We start from the raw sequence: 20,678 nt of genomic DNA on the forward strand, positions 1-20,678 counted from the left end.
GACGCTTGGGAAAGACTTGTCCTCTGAGAAGCTCCCAGAGCGAGCCAGAGGACCCTCCTCTTGGGCTGCTCTGTGGAGACCCTGGTGGGACGGAGCAGTGGTTGACTACTCCCAGCTTCACATCCCACCAAGCGGCATACACGCTGTGTCCAAACCTCCCGTGTGTCTCTGCTCTAAGACAACACTGCTGCTTGTCCGCGTGAAGGAGCAGGGGAGGCCTTGACAGGGCCAAAGACCTGGACCGCGGAGAACGGGAAGGGCCCCTGGGGTGGCACACGATGGATGAGGGGGTCCTTGGAGGACTCGGTCATCCTGACTCAAGGTCTGCTCCCAGGCCGGCCACCCTCCCCCTCCCCAGCCCAGCTGTCCACTCCACCCAAGCCCGAGGCTTGGGGCTGGTCCGATAGGAGCCCCAGCAGGTGGCCCGGCCTGCTCCCCGCCCAGCCTGGGAGAGAGCTGGATGGCCCAACGGCTGTTCCCAGGACAAGCAAAGCAGGGGCTACAGTTCCTGAAACCCCCTGCTTGCTTTTCAACGGAAATTAGCCACTTAAAGACTGGCTCAGGATAAGCGATTCTAATGAGTAAGGAGGGAAATCAACGCTCTTTTAATGGAAACTTTGAGGAAAACTTCCTTTTCGAGGCGATCTACTGCACTGTGTGCACAGGAGCCCCAGCCCTAGTCCTCAGAGCGGGTGCCCTCCCACAGGGTCTTCTGAGCTGACAGACCCCCTGATGCCTCCCCACCCACAGAGCGGCTGGAGCGAGAGCAGGGGGAGCAGGGGGCAGCCCCGCTTCTGGCACAGCCGAGGGAAGAGGGAAAGTGGCAAGAACTCTGCTGACACGTTTGCTACAAGCTCTGGTGGGAAAAATCCAAAGGACATAAAATTCCTCCGGGAGCTGATGGACAGATGTTTCTTGAGAACCTTGATTCTCCAAAGACCCCCTGCCTTTTAGGAATGTAAACTTGGGGCGGGAACTTCCAGGGCCGACCAGTTTGGTTTCAGCACAGGCCCGGGCTGAATGAGTCGCAGCCCAGAGAATTTGAGCAGAGCAGATGACTATCTCTCTGAGCGCCCCTCAGCCTGATGGCTTATGCGACACAGGGCAGGGCACCCAGTGCAGGACCTGGGCCCTTGCTGCCCACACACACCCCGTCAGCAGCAGACAGGGCCCAGGCCCTCAGGCCTCGCCGGGTGCACGGCTCGTCCAGAACCCAGCCTCTTGCACCTCAAGGACGATGGCCTGCTCTGGCAGGTCTCCAAGTATGGGTGAGGGTCTCAGCTGGGAGGTGGAGGAGTCCAGGGGGCCTCCCCACCACACTGGCCCTTCTCTGCTGCGCACCTATGGGTGCATGGCACCCATATGCTGGGGGAGTGACCGATGGCTGGGGGATGCCCAGTCCCCAAGGTGGGCGACTGGTCACCAGCGCCCTGCCCGCCCCGAGCCACCAGGTCGAGACAGACAGCGGGGCCTGTGGGCCTGCCAGGCTGGCATCCCTGGCCTCCACTTTCAGGGAAGGTGGGGAGGGCGGGGGAGGGTCCCGGAGCAGGCCTCCAGAAGAAGGCCCCCCTGCCTTTCCTATCAGGAAACACATCCTGTTAGTGTCTGGCTGCTATTTGTTGCAGTTGGCTACGCCCTCCAGCTCACCAAAAACAGCCTCAAAAACAACCATTTCCTCTCTGCTGAGAGACGGGGAAAACGCAGGCGCGAGGCACACACACACTCACTCACACACGCACGCGCATCCCTGCAGCAACCCGTTTGCTTTCCAGGACCAGCTGTTGGGTGGCGGAGGCACCGGGAAGGGGCTCAGGCAGCGGAGGCCCCAGTGGCTCACTTGCGCTGCTCCCAGCGGCCCTGCTCAGAGCCCTGCTCCGCACTCGTCCTGAGAGTGAGGCCCAGGCACCCCGCGTTGCTGCCTGCCTTGCAAGTGATTTCTGTTCTCTTCGCCTCCTCCTCCTCCCAGGAAGACGGCGCGCTCACGACTCTGGACTCTCGCTGGTGCCCCTGCTTCCTCCCCAGGATGGGCAGCTCGGAAGGCTTCAGCTCAGGCCTGGCCCTGCTCCAGGTGCAGGAAGGAGGGTAAGGAGGGCCGCGAGGCGGGCGCCCCCGCACCTGTCGCATGGGCCTTCCTGACACCTCCAAGCATGAGCGGTGATGTCCTCTAGCCACCCCTGGTGACAGCAGCTGACCGACTGGGACTGGGACTTTCTCCACGACAAGGGGACAGCACCGCAGTCCGCAATGACTGTCCAGAAAGTGGTGGCCACGGCCGTGCTGGTGGCCCTCGTCTCTCTCATTCTCAACAACGCGGCGGCCTTCACCCCCAACTGGGTGTACCAGACGCTGGAGGACGGGCGCAGGCGGAGCGTGGGGCTGTGGCGGTCCTGCTGGCTGGACAGGGCCAGGGGAGGGCCAAGCCCGGGGGCCAGGCCCGGGCAGGCGGACGCGCGGGACTGCGAGGCCCTGGGCTGGGGCTCTGAGGCGGCGGGCTTCCAGGAGTCGCGAGGCACCGTCAAACGTAAGTCTGCTTATTTTCCTTCCTCCTTTAAAGCGGCTGTGGATGCGGGCACATCTGCTGACGGGTGATGGGTGCTCTGCTCACAGGGGCAACCTTGGCTCTTGGGGACCCAAGCGAGCCCCAAGCTCCAAGCTCACCCTGCTCCAGCCCCTTTGGTACAGAATTCTTCCTGTGCAGGAGGGGGCTTTCTCTCTGCCGTCATGCATAGCTACAGTACGGATACATTAACCAAAGCAAGGAAAATATGTTTTTCCTGGTGGAAAATAAAGATTGTTAATGAGTAAAATAAACAAGAAGCTTAAAAACATGCGGCTGGGTTTGGACTTCATTCCACAGTTGTCAGGGTCGTTAATGCAGTGGGCAGCATAGAGGGAGACGCTCCAGGAACTGCCTGTAGGTGGGATGCCCAGGAGAGACTGGGAGACTGATGGCCTTCAGAGGGCAGAGAAGAGCCGACTCCTGCGAGCAGGGGCCTGGCTCCCTTCTGCCCAGTGGTCCTGTCTGGTTTGTCACATCTGGCACAGGGTCCATTACAGCTCTGAAAGGTGGGAACTTGACTTTGAAAGGGGGGTAGGGTTTGAGTGTACGGGAAAGAAGGTTCATAAATATGAAAACGCTTGTCACCTAATGTGTAGACACATGGCAACAGCAGCCGATGGGCAAAGGTCTCCCCAGTGACGACCCTTTAAAACTGCAGACAAGAGTCTAACATGTAGACCGCATCACCTGTTCTGAATACAACACTTGTCCTTAGGAAAACATGGCTCCGGCCAGGCCTCTGCTGGCTGCTCCAGAGGGCACACCTCACTCAACTCAGGCGTGATGGCCCTCAGAATCCTGACCCACGAGGGAATGGGAGTGGGGGAATGTTGCCTCCACTCCACAGGCAAAGAGACTGAGGCTGCAGGAGGCGTGTGGCTCCGTTCAGGTCCCCAAGGGGACGTGAACCCGTCTTTGCACGTGGACCCCTCGCAGCACAGCCTGGGGGTGTCTTCCATCAGGAGTGGCTGGCTTGCCAGCCCGCGCCCCCCCCTTTGCAAGCAGAGAGCCACAACCTCCCTTAAAAAGGGCAGGGCTTCCCTGGTGGTGCAGTGGTTGAGAGTCTGCCTGCCGATGCAGGGGACACGGGTTTGTGCCCCGGTCCGGGAAGATCCCACATGCCGCGGAGCGGCTGGGCCCGTGAGCCATGGCCGCTGAGCCTGCGCGTCCGGAGCCTGTCCTCTGCAATGGGAGAGGCCACAACAGTGAGAGGCCCACGTACCGCAAAAAAACAAAACAAAACAAACAAAAAAGGGCGAAGAGCCTGAATGAATCAATGAGCTTCTGTGAGCTCTCAGATCAGGGGCCTGTGGGAGGCTAGGTAGGTCAGCTGAACTTGGGTCGCTGTGACCTGCCGGTCAGACTGGTCCTTCTGGGCTCTAGGTCTGTCCTGAGGAGCAGTGAAAGCCAGTGACTGGGGCTCTAGCGTGGGCTCCGCGCAGGCCACGCCTCTCCCACCCCACAAGTGCACTGAACCCCCCCCCGCCACAGAGCACCCCCCCCCCCCGGGGGGGAGGCCCCACGTCAGCCCAGCCCCTGCCCTGGGCTCAAGGCCTCCAATGCCGCACAGGTGCCCCCTCCGGGCATCTGTCCCCCCCGCCCCCTTGTTGAGTCGGGTCGGGTCAGGTCAGGCCAGGAAGACACAGGCCGGGACGCTCTCTGCCTCCAGACCGCACAGCCACCCTGCTGCATGTCCCGAGCACCCCGCTCACCTGCCCTCGTTTGCTGTCCCTCCCTGACCACCTGATAAGTCCCCTGAACAACTTTTAAAACATCCTCCTGCCATAACACGGCATTTGTGGCAGCTGACCTTTAATGATGCCCTGAGCATCAGAGGTTTTCCCAGAACAAGGGAAAATGTCTTTGGAGCTTCTCGTGAACGAGGCTGAGACCAGGGAGAGGGGCTGGCAGATGTCTCACCAGCTCCCGGGGACGGAGCACTGTTGCCCCGGGGGTTCCGGAGCTGGGGGCTTCTGGCCTGGTTTCTGGGCTGCCCCCTTCAATCAAACCAGCTCCCAGTCTCATCAGCTCTCATGCAAAACCCCAGCCCAGGCTTTGCACCCGATGGTCCAGCCTCCAGCCAGGCTAGGGACAGGGAGGAGTGGGTGGCCTCGACCATGGAATCACCTCCGTCTGTCCATCCCGAGCCCTGTGTGGGGGTACCGAGGGGGCGAGACTCGTGTTGCTTCACCCTAGAGATTCCAGACATGATGCAGGTGGCCAGGGCAGCTCTCAGGGACAGCAGCCATGCTCCTGCCGGCTCTGTGCCCAAGTACTGGCAGAGCCCGCAGAGCTGAGCCAGAGCCACTTGGCGCATTGGGCCAACACCACCGTCCCCCAACGTAACAAGCTCTAGTGAGGGTGTCCCGAGCATGCTGGGTCAGGGGACGACCCTGGGTCAGGCCCTCCAGCTGCCCCCATGTCACGCCAGGTCCCGTCCTCGAGGACAAGGCCCTTCCCCACACTGGCTCACTGGGCATGTGCGGCGGCTGTGATTTTTGTTACTCATCAGGTGGGGGCTTGGAGGTACCTCACAGCCCTGGACGGGGGTCAGTCTTGCTTTCTGGCCCCCGCTCTCTCTGCCACTTTTCATCTCTCTAAGTTTTATGCATTCTGTCGGGCACCTGTGTCCTTGCCCTGAAGCCAGGGGGGACGTGAATAAACACGTAATTAAATCTCCTGGGGTGACCGCTGCTGTCTCCTGGGAGGCAGCCTCACAGGGCACTGGGGTGGGAAGGGGCACAGTGACTGTCCAGCCAGCAGACACTCACGGCCATGTTCTCATGGCTCCTCAAAGCCCAGTGCTGCTGCCCAGGCCGCGCACACAGCAAGTGTGAGGACCCGTCAAACGTCCAGGCTTGGTGGGTGCTAGTGAGGACTGGTCCCCTCTGGGTGGCTGGGAAAGGGGGCATGGCCAAGGGGAGAGTCCGCCACCTCAGCCTTTACAGCCTCGGGCAACTGGGTACTAGGCAGCGGCCCAGGTCGAATGCTTGGAGGGTGGATTGCTGCCAGGGTGTGTGGCATGGGGCTGAGCGCTCAGAGCCGCTGGGGCCACCGGGAGGGCAGGGCCTCGTGGTGCCAGCACCAACACACTGCAGCGCAGACACTCCCGGCATGGCCAGCCCGTTGGTGCACGTCTTTCCTTGCCTGCGAGGCTGGGCCCCGGAACCGGAAGGACATTCCTGGGCCCAGAATGGATCCAGGTTCTGCCCTGTGTTGTGAACACCCATCACGTTTTAACAGCCCTCATCTCTGAGGCCACCTCCACTTCCAAACTCTATGACCTCTTAGAGTAGCAGGACCTTCTGTATGGGCGTTTGAAGGATAAAAATTGTTGCAAAGAAAACAGCGTGAAAAAGGCAGGAAGAGTGTGATGAACAGCAGCCTCCATGGGAAGCCAGCTGGTGTTCCAGAGTCTGTGGCCCGAGCAACCGGAGCCCCCATGCTGACAGAGGAGCCGCGTGTCCTCCTGCTCCCACGGGGACGCGAGACCTCATGAGCAGCCAGGAAGGTTTCTGCAAATCTCGAGCGCTAGCAGCCCTGCCGCCCTAGCCTTGGGGGAGAGGAGGGGTCTGAGCCTGTGTGCGGGGAGCCCACTTTGTTCTCCGGCCCAGCCTCTGTCCTTTCTTCGAGTTGCTCCGGAGCTGCTGCCACACCACTGCCAGAAGCCCTGCGCTCACCAGGCTGCACCGCCCACCCCCGGCTCCTCGTCTCCCTGAGTTTTAAAGGGTCAGGGTTCCCAGCGACTGCAGCTATGCTTTGTGGTAACTTTGAAGACTACAGAACCCAGAACATGAGCGCTCGGTCACCTGGCAGTGAGGCCCACGGAGCGTGTGCGGCCGCGCAAGGAGCAGGCGAGAGTGTCACAGGCAGCGTCAAGCCCTGGCAGAGGCGCCGTCCGTCCATCTGTCTGCCTGGGAATGCTCCTTGGCCCTCGGTGCCAGGCTCTCCTTCCAGAAGCCCTCTGCCCCTCCACCCTCAGGGCTGCTCTGACTTCGCAGCAGCCCGAGGCCCCTGCACCACAGTCCAGAGCCAGGCCTGGGATCTGGGAAGGGTGAAACCCCTCAAGCTCCGGACAGCAGGAGGGAGGCCAGCGGGAAGCAGGTCGAGACCCCTGGGCAGGAGGAGCTGACCCTCCGTGGCAGGAAGCGGCACAACGCCCCCACGAGACTCTGGACTCCACAAGCGCTAAATGTGAATGCCACCTGCCCGCAGAGCATGAATCAGACAGCGCTGCACCTGAAGCCTGGGGGGCGGGGGCACTTTTACAGCATGGAAGGACCACAGGGAAGGGGCCTGACTTCACGGTGGACGGCTTTGCCCTCCAGCACATGGGTGGGAAAGTTGACTCCCCTGATGGCCTCTTGATGACACCTCCATGGCCCCCACCCTTGCAGTCCAAGCATCGGGCTGCCCCATCCTCCTTCTGCCCTGTGTGCACAGCCTCCAAATGCCTTGCTCAGGGACCAGGGGCAGGTGGGGGCTGGGAAGGGAGTGGTGAGACTCGCTGAGACGGAGGGAGGAGTCCCGGGAGGGGCAGGCAGCCCAGTCTCGAGCGGTCTCGCCCGTGCTGACCGCCTGCTTCTCTCCCTCCGGCCCCTCACAGTGCAGTTCGACATGATGCGAGCCTGCAACCTGGTGGCCACGGCGGCACTTGCCGCAGGCCAGCTCACCTTCGTCTTGGGGCTGACGGGCCTGCCCCTGATGTCACCCGATTCCCAGTGCTGGGAGGAGGCCATGGCCGCTGCGTTCCAGCTGGCAAGTAAGTATCCTCACCCGGGTCCCGGCCAGGCTAAGCAGCCGCATCCCCAGCTCTTGTCAGGGCTGGCAGGTTGGCTGTGGCTTCTAAAGTCATGGTGACCCCTGTGGGTCACGCTCCCACCCCACCCGTCACTGTGGGCAGCAGCAAAACAGAAATACACACAGGGGCGGAGCGCTGAGGTGCAACCAGATGGGTTTCTGTCTGTTTGCTCAAGGCCTCCCGGCCCTTCCCATCTAAGACAAGGTGCCGAGGCTCACGGTGACCTGCTTTGCTTTCCAAAGTCTTCGGCATCTGGTGTTTTCTTTGCCCCTCTGTAGCCTGTGTGGCAGGCAGCCTGGGTTCACGCTCCTCCCATGAGGGTGCAGCAGCCTGCTGCAGGCACTTGGGCACATGGGCAGAGGGGGGCGCCCTTCTGACCCCTTGCCTGCCTCCATGGCCTTCCTGGCTAACGGTTAGCAGACGGGGAGTTCTGGGCACACATGGTTCCCAGCCAGCGACCTGCATGCTCGGTTATAAATGCAGCTTCCTGGGGCCCGGCTGGGGTGAGCAGGGCCCTCCTGTAAGAAGCACAGACAAAGCGTGGAGGACCCCGCCAAGCACACAGGGACGCACATGCAACACTAGGGCCAGAAAAGCATGATGGGGGCAGTGTGGGGGAGAGCAGCGAGGCTTTGGCCATCAGCAAACAATCCAGAAGCCACCTCGGCCTCTGGGGGCGACCGCAGGGTGAAATGGGGCAGGGCCTGGGCACTGTAGTCTTCACAGGGCGAGTGCAGCAGCGCTGTGGATGATGAATGGAACTGTTCCAGGAGGCTCTGCACAATGACCACGGAAGCCCCAAAGCGTCCACCTGGCACCCCAGAGAGCGGAGGGGCGTCTGTGCTGGTTTCCCCTCTCCCTCTGCCTGCCTCACTGGCCCAGGTTTAACGATCACGGGAACCTGGGAGCTCAGGTTTCCTGCTGCCTATGGGGAAGGTCAGATGGGTGGCTGATGGGACAGAGGAAGGGCCAGGACGTCACCAGCCCACCGCCTGCCTCTCCGGCTCGGTGGAGAAGGCAGTGTCCCAACCATGAGGGTGCAGTTTCAACACACGCGGCGGGAGGAACGGCAGGAAATACGAGTGAATCACTTGGGGAATAATGGATCCCGGCCCTCATCGTCCTGGAGAAACACAATTTCCAGAATGCAGCTGACAGGCTGGCAGCACTCGTGCTGGAAAGTGCCGGGTGGGACTCGGAAACAGGCCCTGTTCACAGAAGGCCAGTCACTTCCCTGTGGCCGGGCAGGACGGAGGGCGTCGCCAAGGCCTAGGAAAGAGCGCAGGCTTTGATGTCAGGAGAACAGAACTGTGTCCGGCCCTACGGCTTACCAGCCATGTGAACGGGGCAAAGCCACACCTCAGTTCACCCAACTGCAAAATGGGGTAATGCCCACCCTGCCTGGGGCAATTCTGAGAGTTAACCAGGTACATGAAGCGGGACCTCGGACCTCCACCTCCTCCCTCCTCTAGGACTGTGAGGAAAAACACGGACATTCCAATGCCACACATGTAGGAAAATCACCCACCTGCCCTCGGCTGACCTTACAGCGGTAAATCAAGCAGTTTCCTCGCCTCACTGAAACCACCCACCTCTCTCACGTGGGATCATCTGAAATTCCATCCCTTCAAGAAGGAAGTGGAAGATTTTCCAACGTGATTGGAAAAGCTGGATTAGAAAGATATTTTAGTGGCATTAAAGGAATAAAAGTAACAGCTCTTGATTCTGAAAGTAACTCCTCCTAGCAGGATGATCAAATCTGTCATTGCATTTCTTAAGAAACTTCTTTGAGACACTTATTTAGAATTATTAGAAAAAATATTGTGGGTTTGGTGTCAAAACTGACGTCTTACTTTCTGTAAACTCTTGTTTCAGAACAAAATATTGTTTCCAAATAACACACCAAAAAAATGGAAACAGGGGAACCCCCATTAACTAAAATCAAACTGTCTTGCATCAGTCGGTGGGGGTTGGGGGGCACTGCCAAAGGTCTGGGGGTCAGGGGCTGTCCTGGCCAAGTGGGGGCTGGGGGCACATGCTGCTTTCCTGAGTATTTCCAGGCCAGCACAGCCTCTGGAAAGGTTGGACCAGGCTCTGTCCAAAAACCGTCAGATAGGCAGAGGCCCACGGAAAAAGCCAGAAGCCCCGAGCAGCACCTGTGGCACTTCAGATGGTCCCTCTGCCTCCGCAGGCCCCCTCTCCCCGTGGTGTCCGACGGTTACCCCCAGTGGGTCTGCTGTGCCCAAAAAGGAAATGCATTTGGCCCTGTTTAGACTTGTTTCATTGACAAACAGTACAGAACACAGCTCTGTGCCTTTCTTCTATCACACTGCTAATTTTAGAGTTAGGTTTTTTCCTGTGCTCTGGTCTGTTTTAAACAGTCAGGGAGAGACTGAAGGGCGCCAGGATATCCTGTCCCAGGAGGGGGAAATGCCTGCTGGTACCTGTTATGCAAGGGAACCTTGAGTCCCCAGTGCTGGGGCCAGAGGGTGGGCGGGGGGAGAGAGGTGCTCGTGAAGGGGGGAAGCACACGGATTCCCCGGGAGGCCGGGACCAGCCGGAGAGCAACACCCCAGCGGGAGGAGACAGGAGGCCGGCCGCTTGCCCATTCATCCCACGGCCGTTTCTGGCCGTTTCCACCACGCTTGCGTGATGCCCAGCCCAGGTCTGTGAAAGGGCGGCCCCCGCTTCTCAGGGCTGTGGCTCCAAAGGACGCTGTCCCAGACGCCAGGGAGAACCCAGGAAACGCTGCTCTTGCAGGGCAACAGCGTGACTACCAGCCATTTCACCAGGTTTGCTCTGCTGAACTCAGGCCACCGCATGCGATAGTTTGCAATTTCTTTGCAGAATTTTCCGAGTGTGATTTTAATTTACCTTAAAGTTGAAAAAAGTCCTTTCAGTCCCTTATTCCACCCCCACCCATAAGCTGAAAACCCTGTGAAAGCACTGTGTTCGCTGGGGTCACAGCAGCTGTCCACCAGCCCCAGCCTGGCCGACCCCTCAGACCCAGCAGGACGATTTCAAGAGCGGCATTTCGTGGACCTTGTGGGCTTCACGTCTGCAGGCTTCCTCTCTCCACTTCTGGAAATCCTAAGACTTTTTCTTATGATGAAAAACTTACACCCTAAGGGCTGCTTACTCCGCGCCGTGAGAAGGCTGACTTTATCGTCCCAAAGGTCAGTCGGGGTGATGCACGGTGTCTGTCTTGGCAACTCATGAGCTGGTGGAGATCATGCTGTTCTCGCAAACCTGCTCATAGGAACATACCACTTTCTGTGCTTTACTACAAAGCAGCACTTGGCTTGGGCCAGACACTTCGCTTTCCTGTCTTCTGAGCCCACTTCCCAAGCCCAGTCCTGCCCCCGCACCCTGGGGAGTGTCACCTTCTCCTTCCCTAGACTCTCTCCCTAAGGGGGAGGCACTTGTCCCCACCTTCTGCTGCTCACAGCTGAGCCTCAAGTGCTCTGTACATGTTCCAGGGCCTTGGCCAGCGCTGCCCTGTGGATGCTGAGGCAGGTGTGCTGCTTGAGGGCTCAGGGCTCAGCCACATGTTCTTCCCACCTGTGGGCCCTGCGTGTGCTTGATGGCCACTCCAGAGGAAGGCCTGTGACCGCCAGTGGAGCCCTGGGAAGCCGGCAGGAAGGAATAGAGGAGAGGGCGCTGTGAACCACACCGCCACAGCCGCCGGCTCACAGAAAGGGACTATTTGCTTTGGAAACAACAAGTTCATGAGGACGGAATTGACTCCACGTGCAGAAGTCCGTGCATTTGCTAAAAACTCTCCCCTTAGATTCGTTTCTGTACAAACAGCGATGTCACTGAAAAATTCAGGAGAAAGGGGACCTGAACGTCAGGAGAATGGAGAAACTGCACTTCAGGCTGGCGGTGGCGAGAGAACCTTATCAAAGTAAAAGGCCAGTTTGATTTCAGGAGGATGTGCCCACACGGCCAGCGCAGGCAGCCGCTGCCTCTCCGCGTCTCTGTGGCTTTCTGCCATTGCCGCGTGGCACATGCTTGGTCCCCACATCCCATGCTCAGGCCACACCGCCCCCACTGGCCCAGGGCAGAGTCCACGTGTCCCTGAGCCAGCCCCACTGTGACATCCACCCACGGCCCAGCCCCTGGGCCCACTGTTCCAGTCAGTTCTTTGTATTTTCCTACTGCAGGAATAAATGTATTTTTTTTTATGTTAGGGAAGCATATCCCTTCTCTGACTGTATGTGTTCCAAGTTGAACTAAGATAAAGCAAAAGGGCTTCCCTGGTGGCGCAGTGGTTAAGAGTCCGCCTGCCGATGCAGGGGACACGGGTTCGTGCCCCAGTCCGGGAAGATCCCACATGCCGCGGAGCAGCTGGGCCCGTGAGCCATAGCTGCTGAGCCTGCGCGTCTGGAGCCTGTGCTCCGCAATGGGAGAGGTCACAACAGTGAGAGGCCCGCGTACCGCAAAAAAAAAAAAAAAAAAGTCCCTCCAAGAGGCTCCGCGCTCCCCCAGCCTGTCACCCCCACCACTCTTCCCGCTGGTTTTGCAGACGTGGGTGGCTGTGCCCGGCTGTGCCCGGCTGTCTGTTCACATGTGAATTCATACTTCTTTCATCTTGTGACGTAAGAAAGAGTCTTCTCCATTGTAGGCCATACAGCTGAACATACGGAGGAAGTTAATAAGCTGAGTAAAACGGCAACAAAGCAACAGCCTGCCCCGTTTCCAAAAAAACGGACGATGTGATCTTAAGAACCATAGTAGCCCTGATGCTGGCAAGTGGGTGGGTGTTCCCCACCTGAAGGGAGCAGCGCCTCCCCCACCCCCACCCCCACAGCCCTCATCCTAAACGGGGGCGCCTGGATCAACGGGTGGGTGACTGCCCAACTGAGCGCTCAGGGGCCAGGACAGGAGGACGGGAGGCGCCCTCCCACCAGGCAGATGGAGCTCAGGATGGTGGTGCCAGGAAAGGCAGGGGGACCAGCACGCAGCGTGAGAAGACTCAAGGCCAGGCGTGTCTTGAGGGCCGGGAGACGCTAAAGCGTGTCCTCTACGGCCTCCACAGGGCGACCAGCGCAGCCGTGGGAACGTGGCAACGAGAGGCACGTGGCCAGAGTCGTGACACGCTTTAGGAAGTGCTTGTTAATAGAAGACTGTAAGGTTAGTTGCACTTCTAGAATATTCTAACTGCCTTACTATGAACCTTATGTACAAAGGACTCAGGAGACACACAAGTGACACCGAGAAGCCCATGTGCGCTGCCTCCGGCCCCGGTCAGTGGTGGCCGCCCGTTGGCTGGGCCTGTCTGAACCGAGCACAGAGCAGCTGTGTCTCCCCCGTGGCCCGTGGCCCAGCACCTCGTCTCCAAGGACGCGCATTTCAGATGCTCTGATGTGGGGTCCCGGTCATGTTTCCTGTGACCTGTGACAAGCAGGGTCTCATTCGGGCGCAGTCCTGGGAGTGGGTCGCGGGTCCCAGGGCCATGTGTGTGCCCTGCTGGCATGCCCCATGCTTTCCTCAGTCAGGCCCTGTCCAGGTCGGGGTCTCACAATTCCCAAGTCTCCACTGGACGGCCTTGCAGTAAATTCAAGGTCTTCTGTTCTCAGTGACGCAAACCAACCCCATGTCAGATAGCTGATGGCCCTGGAGGCTGTGCGGAAGCCCAGTTCCTTCGCCCGTTCCCTTCTGATGGACGACGCTGCAGATCTGTGCTGAGGCCAGGAGGCTGGTCCATGTGGCCTGTTGCTCCTCCGACCCCACTCCCCCGAGATCATCAAACCCCTTGGCTAGGTGGCCCAGGGAGCCCCACCCTCTGCTGTGGTGACCAGGGTGAGTCAATTTCTTGGAACCCAACATGCCTGAGGAGGACAAAGGCCCTCGGGGGCCTAGCGTGGTCCAGACAGGACTCCCAGCCCCTCCTGGACTTGTCTCGTCTCCTGCCCTGGGCTCTGGCCAGGCCGAACTGCCCGCTGCAGCCCCTCCACCTGCCCTGCACTGTGACATCTGCACATCTGTTCATGCTGGTCCCCGACTCCCTGTGGCCTCCTGGCTTTCCTCAGGAAACCAGATCATGTATGACCTGGCGTGGCCCCGGAGCAAAGGGCAGCAGTGATGCCCGCTGACGATTCTAATAGCTGTGTCATGACTTAGTGCTGGGGCACAGGCTGGAGTTTTCTAGAAACACAAGCATTCTGGAAGCATTTCTGCGCCTTCCAGAACGTATGAATTAAACATTTAACTGCCCCGGTCGTGTCCTAAACAATGGTGATGGTGACTAATCCCTGTGCTAATTCTCTATGGTACTTTGTGGAGCTTTTCATACATGGAAAGCTTCTCGATACTTCCTTTCTGTTAAAAATAACTAATTCTGTTTGTCATGCACACTGGCAAAAAGAAACTTCTGGCATTCCTCTCTCCCAGCTAGGAGTACATCCTCTGCCCACGATTTTGTGCCACCCGAGTTTTGCGTTAGTGAGGGAAGGAGTTAGGACCTGTGTTTTGTGTAATGCAAATGAAAGTACTTTATGTGTTCCCTTGTTTTCACTATGTCTTTGGGCATTTTTTGCCAGCCAGGGAGCTTGTTGTGCCTTCTTTCAACAAGACTCAGAAGGACGGGGTGGGATGGGGCGATGGGAGTGAGGCCTCTGCCCCGTCCCAGCCATCAGGGGTTCCAGCCCAGATTCAGACCTGAACTCTTTCAAACATCAGTGCCCTGTTAGCCTAGCTGACAGATCTTGGGTGCGAAATCCTGGTTTTCCTATTGTAAGAACTAATAAAATCAAGTCTTTGGAGCTCCTTAAAGATACAACTATGGAAGTGACGATGTGACGGTATTAACAGCTGACCGAGAGGGGACATAGCCGACTTAACTGAGTCCACACAGGACGCTGTGCACAGTCCTGGACCCCCCGTGTCACCTGGAGAGAGGAGGGGACGGAGGGAGACCCGCAGGGGACTGGGTGGGTGAGGGGGACATTCTAGAACCAGCCGAGTCTATTCAGCCACAGTTCAGCTCCCCCCCACTCCCCCCACCCCGAATGTGCAGGCCCTCCGCCGTCTCAGGTTTTGAAAGAAAATATTTCCTCTGGAAGCAAACACTAAGAATAAGAAAACTCTTAAAAACAGGAATTCAAACTAAGTTAAATACAAATCTGAGTTGTTTCCAGGTAAGACTTAGAAAATATCTGCGTTTGCTTTCACTTTGAATGAATTAGGCGTTTATAAGCCAGAGCGGACCTTCCACGGAGTTACCCCTGGACTGTCCGGGGTGAGGAAGTGGGTGTCAGTGTCACCTCCATGGGGAGGGCGGCCAAGGAAGTGGCCTGACACCTGCCAGGTCACAGGAAGCACGTGAGCCCCTATGACCATCCAGGGTCAGGATTGAGCAGACAGCCCCCGCAACAGCCACCAGACCCAAAAGTCCCATAAAATTCAGCTCGACCCCAAGGCACCAGCACCGAGTGGAGCTGGGCTCTCAGCCCCAGGAGGACACGGTTGGGTGGGAGGAGAAGCGGGAGTGGCCCCACGGCTGGACCCGCGGCCTCCCCCGCTCCCTGTCTCACCCTGTCCTTCGTCCGCAGGTTTTGTTCTGGTCATCGGGCTGGTGACGTTCTACAGAATCGGCCCGTACACCAACCTGTCCTGGTCTTGCTACCTGAACATCGGGGCCTGCCTGCTGGCCACCCTGGCTGCGGCCATGCTCATCTGGAACGTCCTGCACAGGAGGGAGGACTGCATGGCCCCCCGCGTCATCGTCATCAGCCGCTCCCTGACCGCACGCTTCCGCCGCGGGCTGGACAACGACTACGTGGAGTCCCCATGCTGAGGGCGGCGGGAGGCCGCTCGGGGCTCCGTCCACCGCAGGGACCATCTGAGAAGCAGGGCGCTGCCTGCGCGGCTTCCCATGAGAGCACATGTATGACACGCATTCACTACGTTATACACGAACACAGGGCGTGACCACATACCGGCTGCGTCCCACCCCCACCCCCCCAACCCCGCCACGGCCCACTTCACGCTCGCGCACGTCTTGTCCTGGAGACCAGCTCCGGAGAGGCACATCCGGGATGGCAGCCACCTCGCTCTCTGCCCTGGCCCAGGAGTAATTTATTCTGTATCTGCCAAGAGGGGCGTCCTGGGTCATATTTACTTTGATAAAGCAGAACACAGGGAATAGTTCTGAACTGTCCGTGATCTTCCTCCAGGGACTCAGAATTTACAGTCATATGGTTACGGCTTTACAACAGGACTGTGTTAGTGATGTCCATTTACTCCTGATTATCTTCCTAAGTTAAAATAAAACACAAACCTCTTACCACGGTTTAAAACTTGTGTTTTATCCATTACACTGCCACGTGGTGAAGGAATATAGCTTATTCTTCTGTAGCTTTGTGGGTCAGCAGTCAGAGAAGGGTTGACACATTTTACAGGCCAGGGGGCAGAGCGCTGGGGACCACTCATGGCTCGCTCATGTTTCCGTTCAGAAATCCCCGTTTCTACAGACCTTAAGCACTGGCCGGACAACGGCAGGTCCACAGTTGGCACAGTATGAAGGAAAAAGTCTATTGGCTTAAAAAATTTCAGAGATTGATTCACTTTTTTCCCTAGAGAAGTCTTCAGTGCATCCAGCCAAACTTGGTGGGCTACAGAAGACCTTCCCAGCACCAGCCTGGCGCCAGCAGCCCTGGACCTGACTCTGTAGCAGGGACTAAGCCCCAGGCTGAACACAAGCACCTAAGAGCTGCCTCAGGGGCTCAAAACCAGCCCACGTCCCCTGGGACCGGGCTGGGTTGCCCGGCCACACCCGCGAGGACAGTCCCCCGAGAGCGCAGCTGCTTGTTCCCGTGCCACGAAGCGCATCTTCCAGCCCAGGAAACGAGGGACAGTGGTGGGCACTGTGCAAAGTCCGTGGTCGTGGTGTGGGGGTGGTCACTGTCTGGCTGCTGCCCCCACACTAGGCCAACCCTTTAAGAAACATTTAGCTTTGCTACCCAGACGATGTGCGGTGACCAGTCTGGAATTCGAAGGCCACGCTGCCCCAGGAATTTGTCTTTAGTCAGAGCAAGAGGTAGATCCGGTTGTTGCTTTAAAAAAACATAAAGCAACAGAGAATGACTTAAAGCACGTCTGAGCTGACCACGGATAGAAGCGCAGCTCAGGGCAGAGGTACAGTCGGCACATTAGGGGACCCAAAGGGCTGCCCTTCCTCCCCTGGGCACCTCAAGCTGTACAGTCTTAGCAGTGTTACATACACGACTACATATACTGCATGGGCCATGTGCTTACCTATGGTCTGTGATCGAGTTCCTATGAAACGGAAAGTGCCTCCAGCCACTCTTCACTTCCCTGATCAAAAGCCTCTTGCCCACCTGCAGCAGGGAAAAGCCCCTCTGCTGTGGACCAAGACCAGGTCTCAGGCTGCTTCTGGGTTACAGACCCATCACTGCAGACGAAGGTTGCTGGGGTGCCCTATCTCCCGTCCTCTTCCCACTTGAATTTCACCCTTCAATAGTTTTTCTACTCTTTGGCAATTAAAATCTGTCAAATGCTCCTGAGAAGCTCTGAATTCTCACAGGCACAGAGAGGAAGCTGCTTATAGGTAGCCCTTGATTGACAACTTAAGAGCAATTTTAATTGCATTTTGCCTGCCGTTTTGAGAGTTTACTATCAAAACCTTTACTGTTTAGGGCTTCCCTCGTGGCACAGTGGTTAAGAATCTGCCTGCCAATGCAGGGGACACGGGTTCAAGCCCTGGTCTGGGAAGATCCCACATTCTGCGGAGCAACTAAGCCCCGCGTGCCACAACTACTGAGCCTGCACTCTAGAGCCTGCGAGCCACAACTCCTGAGCCTGTGTACCACAACTACTGAAGCTTGGGTGCCTAGAGCCCGTGCTCCGCAACAAGAGAAGCCACTGCAATGAGAAGCCTACGCACCGCAAGGAAGAGTAGCCCCTGTTCACCGCAACTAGAGAAAGCCCGTGCACAGCAACGAAGACCCAACGCAGCCAAAAACAAAAAACAAAAAAAACTTTTCTGTTTAGTGCAATTATTCCTGGACAGACAGATGTTATAAATATTTAGCAACTGCAGAACTTTCAACTAGGAAGTGTCCACTGTAAAGTAAATCAAAACAACTAAATCACAGCCCACGAGACACCGAGCATTGCGAGGCCAGCCAGGTGCCCATATACAACCAGGTTTCCACCAGCACCAGCATCCCCTTGAGTGAAAACCCATGAGACACCAGGAACGCCAAGAAGAGTCAGCGACGATGAGACTCGTGGGGAGGGAAGAGACCCGAAGGAGGGCCACAGGGAGTTGGGTGCGGCACACCTCGCGAGCAGAACCCTCACCTCTTGATGAGCTTGATGGACCGGAAGGCTTCGTCCATGTCCCCGACAGCCAGGAAGAAGGTGAAGTTGAGCATGGCGTCCCGCGTGGGCTTGTCACAGTCTTCTAGCCCCACGAAGTCCCGCAGGGGCCTCCTGCCCACTGTCTGGGGGATGCGCTGGGACCCGGAGTCCACCTGGTCCTCGAGGTCCACTCCTCCTGGCTGAACGACAAAGGGCGCTGTTTATTTGTGGATCCCTGTAAAGCCAGGGCCCACCCCGGGCCTCTCCCTGGGGGTACTCGTCAGCTGCGGGGACCCTCTGCACACAGACCCCATATTCAGCAATGCTCTCGGCAAACACAATGCACGTCTGCAGGCCCCTTGAAGTTAGCAGAACTTGGGGCTCTGGCTTCAGACAGCGGGTGACGCAGGCTGTCAACGCACAGGGACCTGCCAGCCGCTAAGGCACTAACATCAGCTGCTCAACAGCCGTGAACAGGCGTGAAAATCCCTACCTCCCAGGGCCATTTGTAAAATTCCTAGAAAGAGCTTTTACTATCAAGTCAGACCTGTGTACATGTGCAGAGGGCATTAAAATCGACGCCAGCATCACTGCAGGTAGAAGTTTCCAAAATGTAACCTGGATTAGTGGTGGTGAGCCCTCTGCTGGTGCTTCTCAGAACCTTCACCTAGTGCAGCCACCCCCCCACCCCGCCACACCCCCAATGCAGGCAGAGGAAGGAAATCCTGTGGTCCCAGCACAAGCACAGTTTAGTGCACTGTCTGGACCATGCCTTCTGCACCAGCTCCAGCCACAAATCCTTCTCAAGTCCACTTCCCTCCTCCCAGCTAGACGGGGTTCCATGCCCTCCACTCACCCCTGGGCTGGATCCGCACACACACCCCTCGGTCTCCCACCTGGCTTGCTCTCTCCCTGCAGCGTCCATTCGTCTGATTACACAGGCTCCCCCGTGTAGAGAGTTCATGATCCATCTCCTTGGACCCCACTCCCCTACCCTGGCAGTTTCGTATCTGCTGTGACTCTGACTCCTTCACCACCTGCCTCTGACTCAGTTCCCAGTAGCTCCTTTGTCACGGATCCTTCTGAAGTTCAACTGTAGCCCCCAACTTTGGGGGTACTTGATCTGGGCCTTGAAACCCTGGTAGGATTTATCAGACCCAGGTGTGGACGGGGAGACCCTCCAGGCACAGAGCAGAGCATAAGCAGAGGCCAAGAGCAGCCCTGGTCAGGGTTTGTGGCCGAGTGGGGGGGTCACATCCGGCGGGAAGCTGAGTCCTCAAGTTTGGGCTGATTTTGCACTGAGTGGGAAACCTTCAGAAAATGTGGACACAAAAACCATGGGGGGTGGTACTTGCTGTCTGCTGTGGTGTCACAAATCACGAGACAGCAGCCTGACCTCCGTCAGCCTTGCTGTGGGTCTGATGCCCCGTCCTCATTAGAGCCCTGCTCCCCGCGAGCACACGCAGGAATTCTCACAGAAACAAGTGCGCCCACGGTCACGGCTCACGGTGCCCCCTGTCTGCATTCACCTTGGGTTCTGCTCTCAAGGGGATGAGCCACCTGCCTTGGACACATGTGGGAGCTGGGGGCCCAGGGCTGTTCGACTGACACCACACCCTTGAGTGTGCGGACAGGAACCTCGGGACGCCAGGCGCTTCAGGGAAATAGGCTGCATGGGCCCCTCCTCTCCCGCACTGAGAGATCAAATGAATAAGACTTCCTGTATTGCAAACACAGGTAAGTGAAATACTTCCTCACCGCAAGCATTAGGAGACAAGACTGTTCGTGCTGCCCCAATGAGGAGCTGACGCCCTGCCAGGCCCCTGACAAAGCTGGAGCATGTGAGGTGGGAGGTGTCAGCACACAGACAGCTGTCGCTTAAAACAAAGAAAACCACATCTTGGGGCAACTGCAAAGCTCAGGTAACAGGGAGGAGCATCACGCAGGCCTCTGCTGGGCCAACAGCACCAAGTGGATGCTCGGGGGGAAGAGAGCTGAGGGGCTGGCGGAGGGGAGGATGGTGCTCAGACTGAAGGAAACAAGCCCAGGCGTGAAGACGTGGGAGACGCCCAAGAGAAGGAGCTCAAAGGCTGTCTCTACGTTTTGAGTCTCAAATCAAAGAGAAATGAAAACGTATAAAAACACTAAATAAGAATGAAATTCAGAAAAATGCTGGTCTGGAGGCGCTGGTCTATTCAAAAGAGGGAACTCAGAAAACCTGCATGGACGGAGCGCAGGGGCTCCTGGAATCGAAACCACACAGCCTCACAAAGTTCACTGCATCGGATCACAAGTCAAAGTGCAGAAAAGACTATTCGCTGCCGACCTCGATGGCTGGGGATACTGTTCCCAGGGGCAACCCTGGCCTGTGCAACTCAGGCACGTTGCACGAGGGCTTCAGCACAGCCTGAGACCCACAGACCCACATGGCTCGCCCATGACAGTCACAGAACAAAGAGCAGAGAGCCCACCCTGGGCCTTCCTGCCAAACCTCTTCAGGTCAGTAATAACCCTGGGAGGGGCCCGGGGAGACCTGCGTCCTGGCTTCTGAGCAGACAGCCGTTCACACAGGCAAGGGGCCTCAGCTCCGGAGCTGGCAGAGATAGCCAAGCTCAGATGGCATGTCCACCATCTCTGGGGGTTCTCTGGGGTCTGCCCTTACCTCTGGCTAAAAAAGGAACACTTGCTAACGGCAAAAAATACAGAGTTCGTGTTTAGGGTTGATTTTAAATCACCCTATGCTAAGAGCCAAAAAATATCCAAGTAAAAGTCTACATACTTCAGTCCTTCTTCTGACACAACAGTAAAGAAAGACGCGGCAGGGGAGCCCAAAGAGCTGACGACAGGGAGGAGTCTGCAGATTTTATGAGAATAGGAGCAGCAGCGGCCAGCACATACATTCGCAGTCCTGCAGAACGGAAGGCACGAACGACAGGCTGCAGCCTTCAGGTCCCAGTGCAGCCGCGCCTCCTCTGTGCAGGCGGTGTT

General features: G+C 57.7%; 2 protein-coding genes across 8 annotated transcripts in view; one reads left to right on the forward strand and one right to left on the reverse strand.

Moving 5' to 3' along the window:
• IFT140 (intraflagellar transport 140) overlaps positions 1 to 20,678 on the reverse strand; it is a 70,196-nt gene that overhangs the window by 14,666 nt on the left and 34,852 nt on the right. For all 7 annotated transcript variants that reach the window (XR_003793080.1, XM_029219982.1, XM_029219984.1 and 4 more), the window contains one exon: positions 17,691 to 17,890. Coding sequence is in view for 6 of the 7 variants with exons in the window: in XM_029219982.1 (XP_029075815.1) it covers positions 17,691 to 17,890 (200 nt within the window). In the remaining variant the exon portion in view is untranslated. The remainder of the gene's footprint in view (positions 1 to 17,690; positions 17,891 to 20,678) is intronic.
• On the forward strand, positions 1,622 to 16,039 carry TMEM204 (transmembrane protein 204). Its single transcript, XM_029219988.1, has 3 exons — positions 1,622 to 2,521; positions 7,167 to 7,322; positions 14,918 to 16,039. Exons 1-3 carry the CDS (start codon positions 2,245 to 2,247, stop codon positions 15,160 to 15,162), a joined length of 678 nt encoding a protein of 225 aa, XP_029075821.1. The 5' UTR covers positions 1,622 to 2,244; the 3' UTR covers positions 15,163 to 16,039.

Source organism: Monodon monoceros, unplaced genomic scaffold (genome assembly GCF_005190385.1).
Source record: "Monodon monoceros isolate NGI ecotype Baffin Bay Population unplaced genomic scaffold, NGI_Narwhal_1 Super_Scaffold_13, whole genome shotgun sequence".
Taxonomy (NCBI): Eukaryota; Metazoa; Chordata; class Mammalia; order Artiodactyla; family Monodontidae; genus Monodon; species Monodon monoceros.

Excerpts from the sequence above, each read along its gene's own strand:
- TMEM204 (XM_029219988.1), top strand. The coding sequence starts at position 2,245 with ATGACTGTCCAGAAAGTGGTGGCCACGGCCGTGCTGGTGGCCCTCGTC. Across the intron at positions 2,522-7,166 it reads GTCGCGAGGCACCGTCAAAC|TGCAGTTCGACATGATGCGA; the intron begins GTAAGTCTGCTT and ends GGCCCCTCACAG. Across the intron at positions 7,323-14,917 it reads CGCTGCGTTCCAGCTGGCAA|GTTTTGTTCTGGTCATCGGG; the intron begins GTAAGTATCCTC and ends CTTCGTCCGCAG.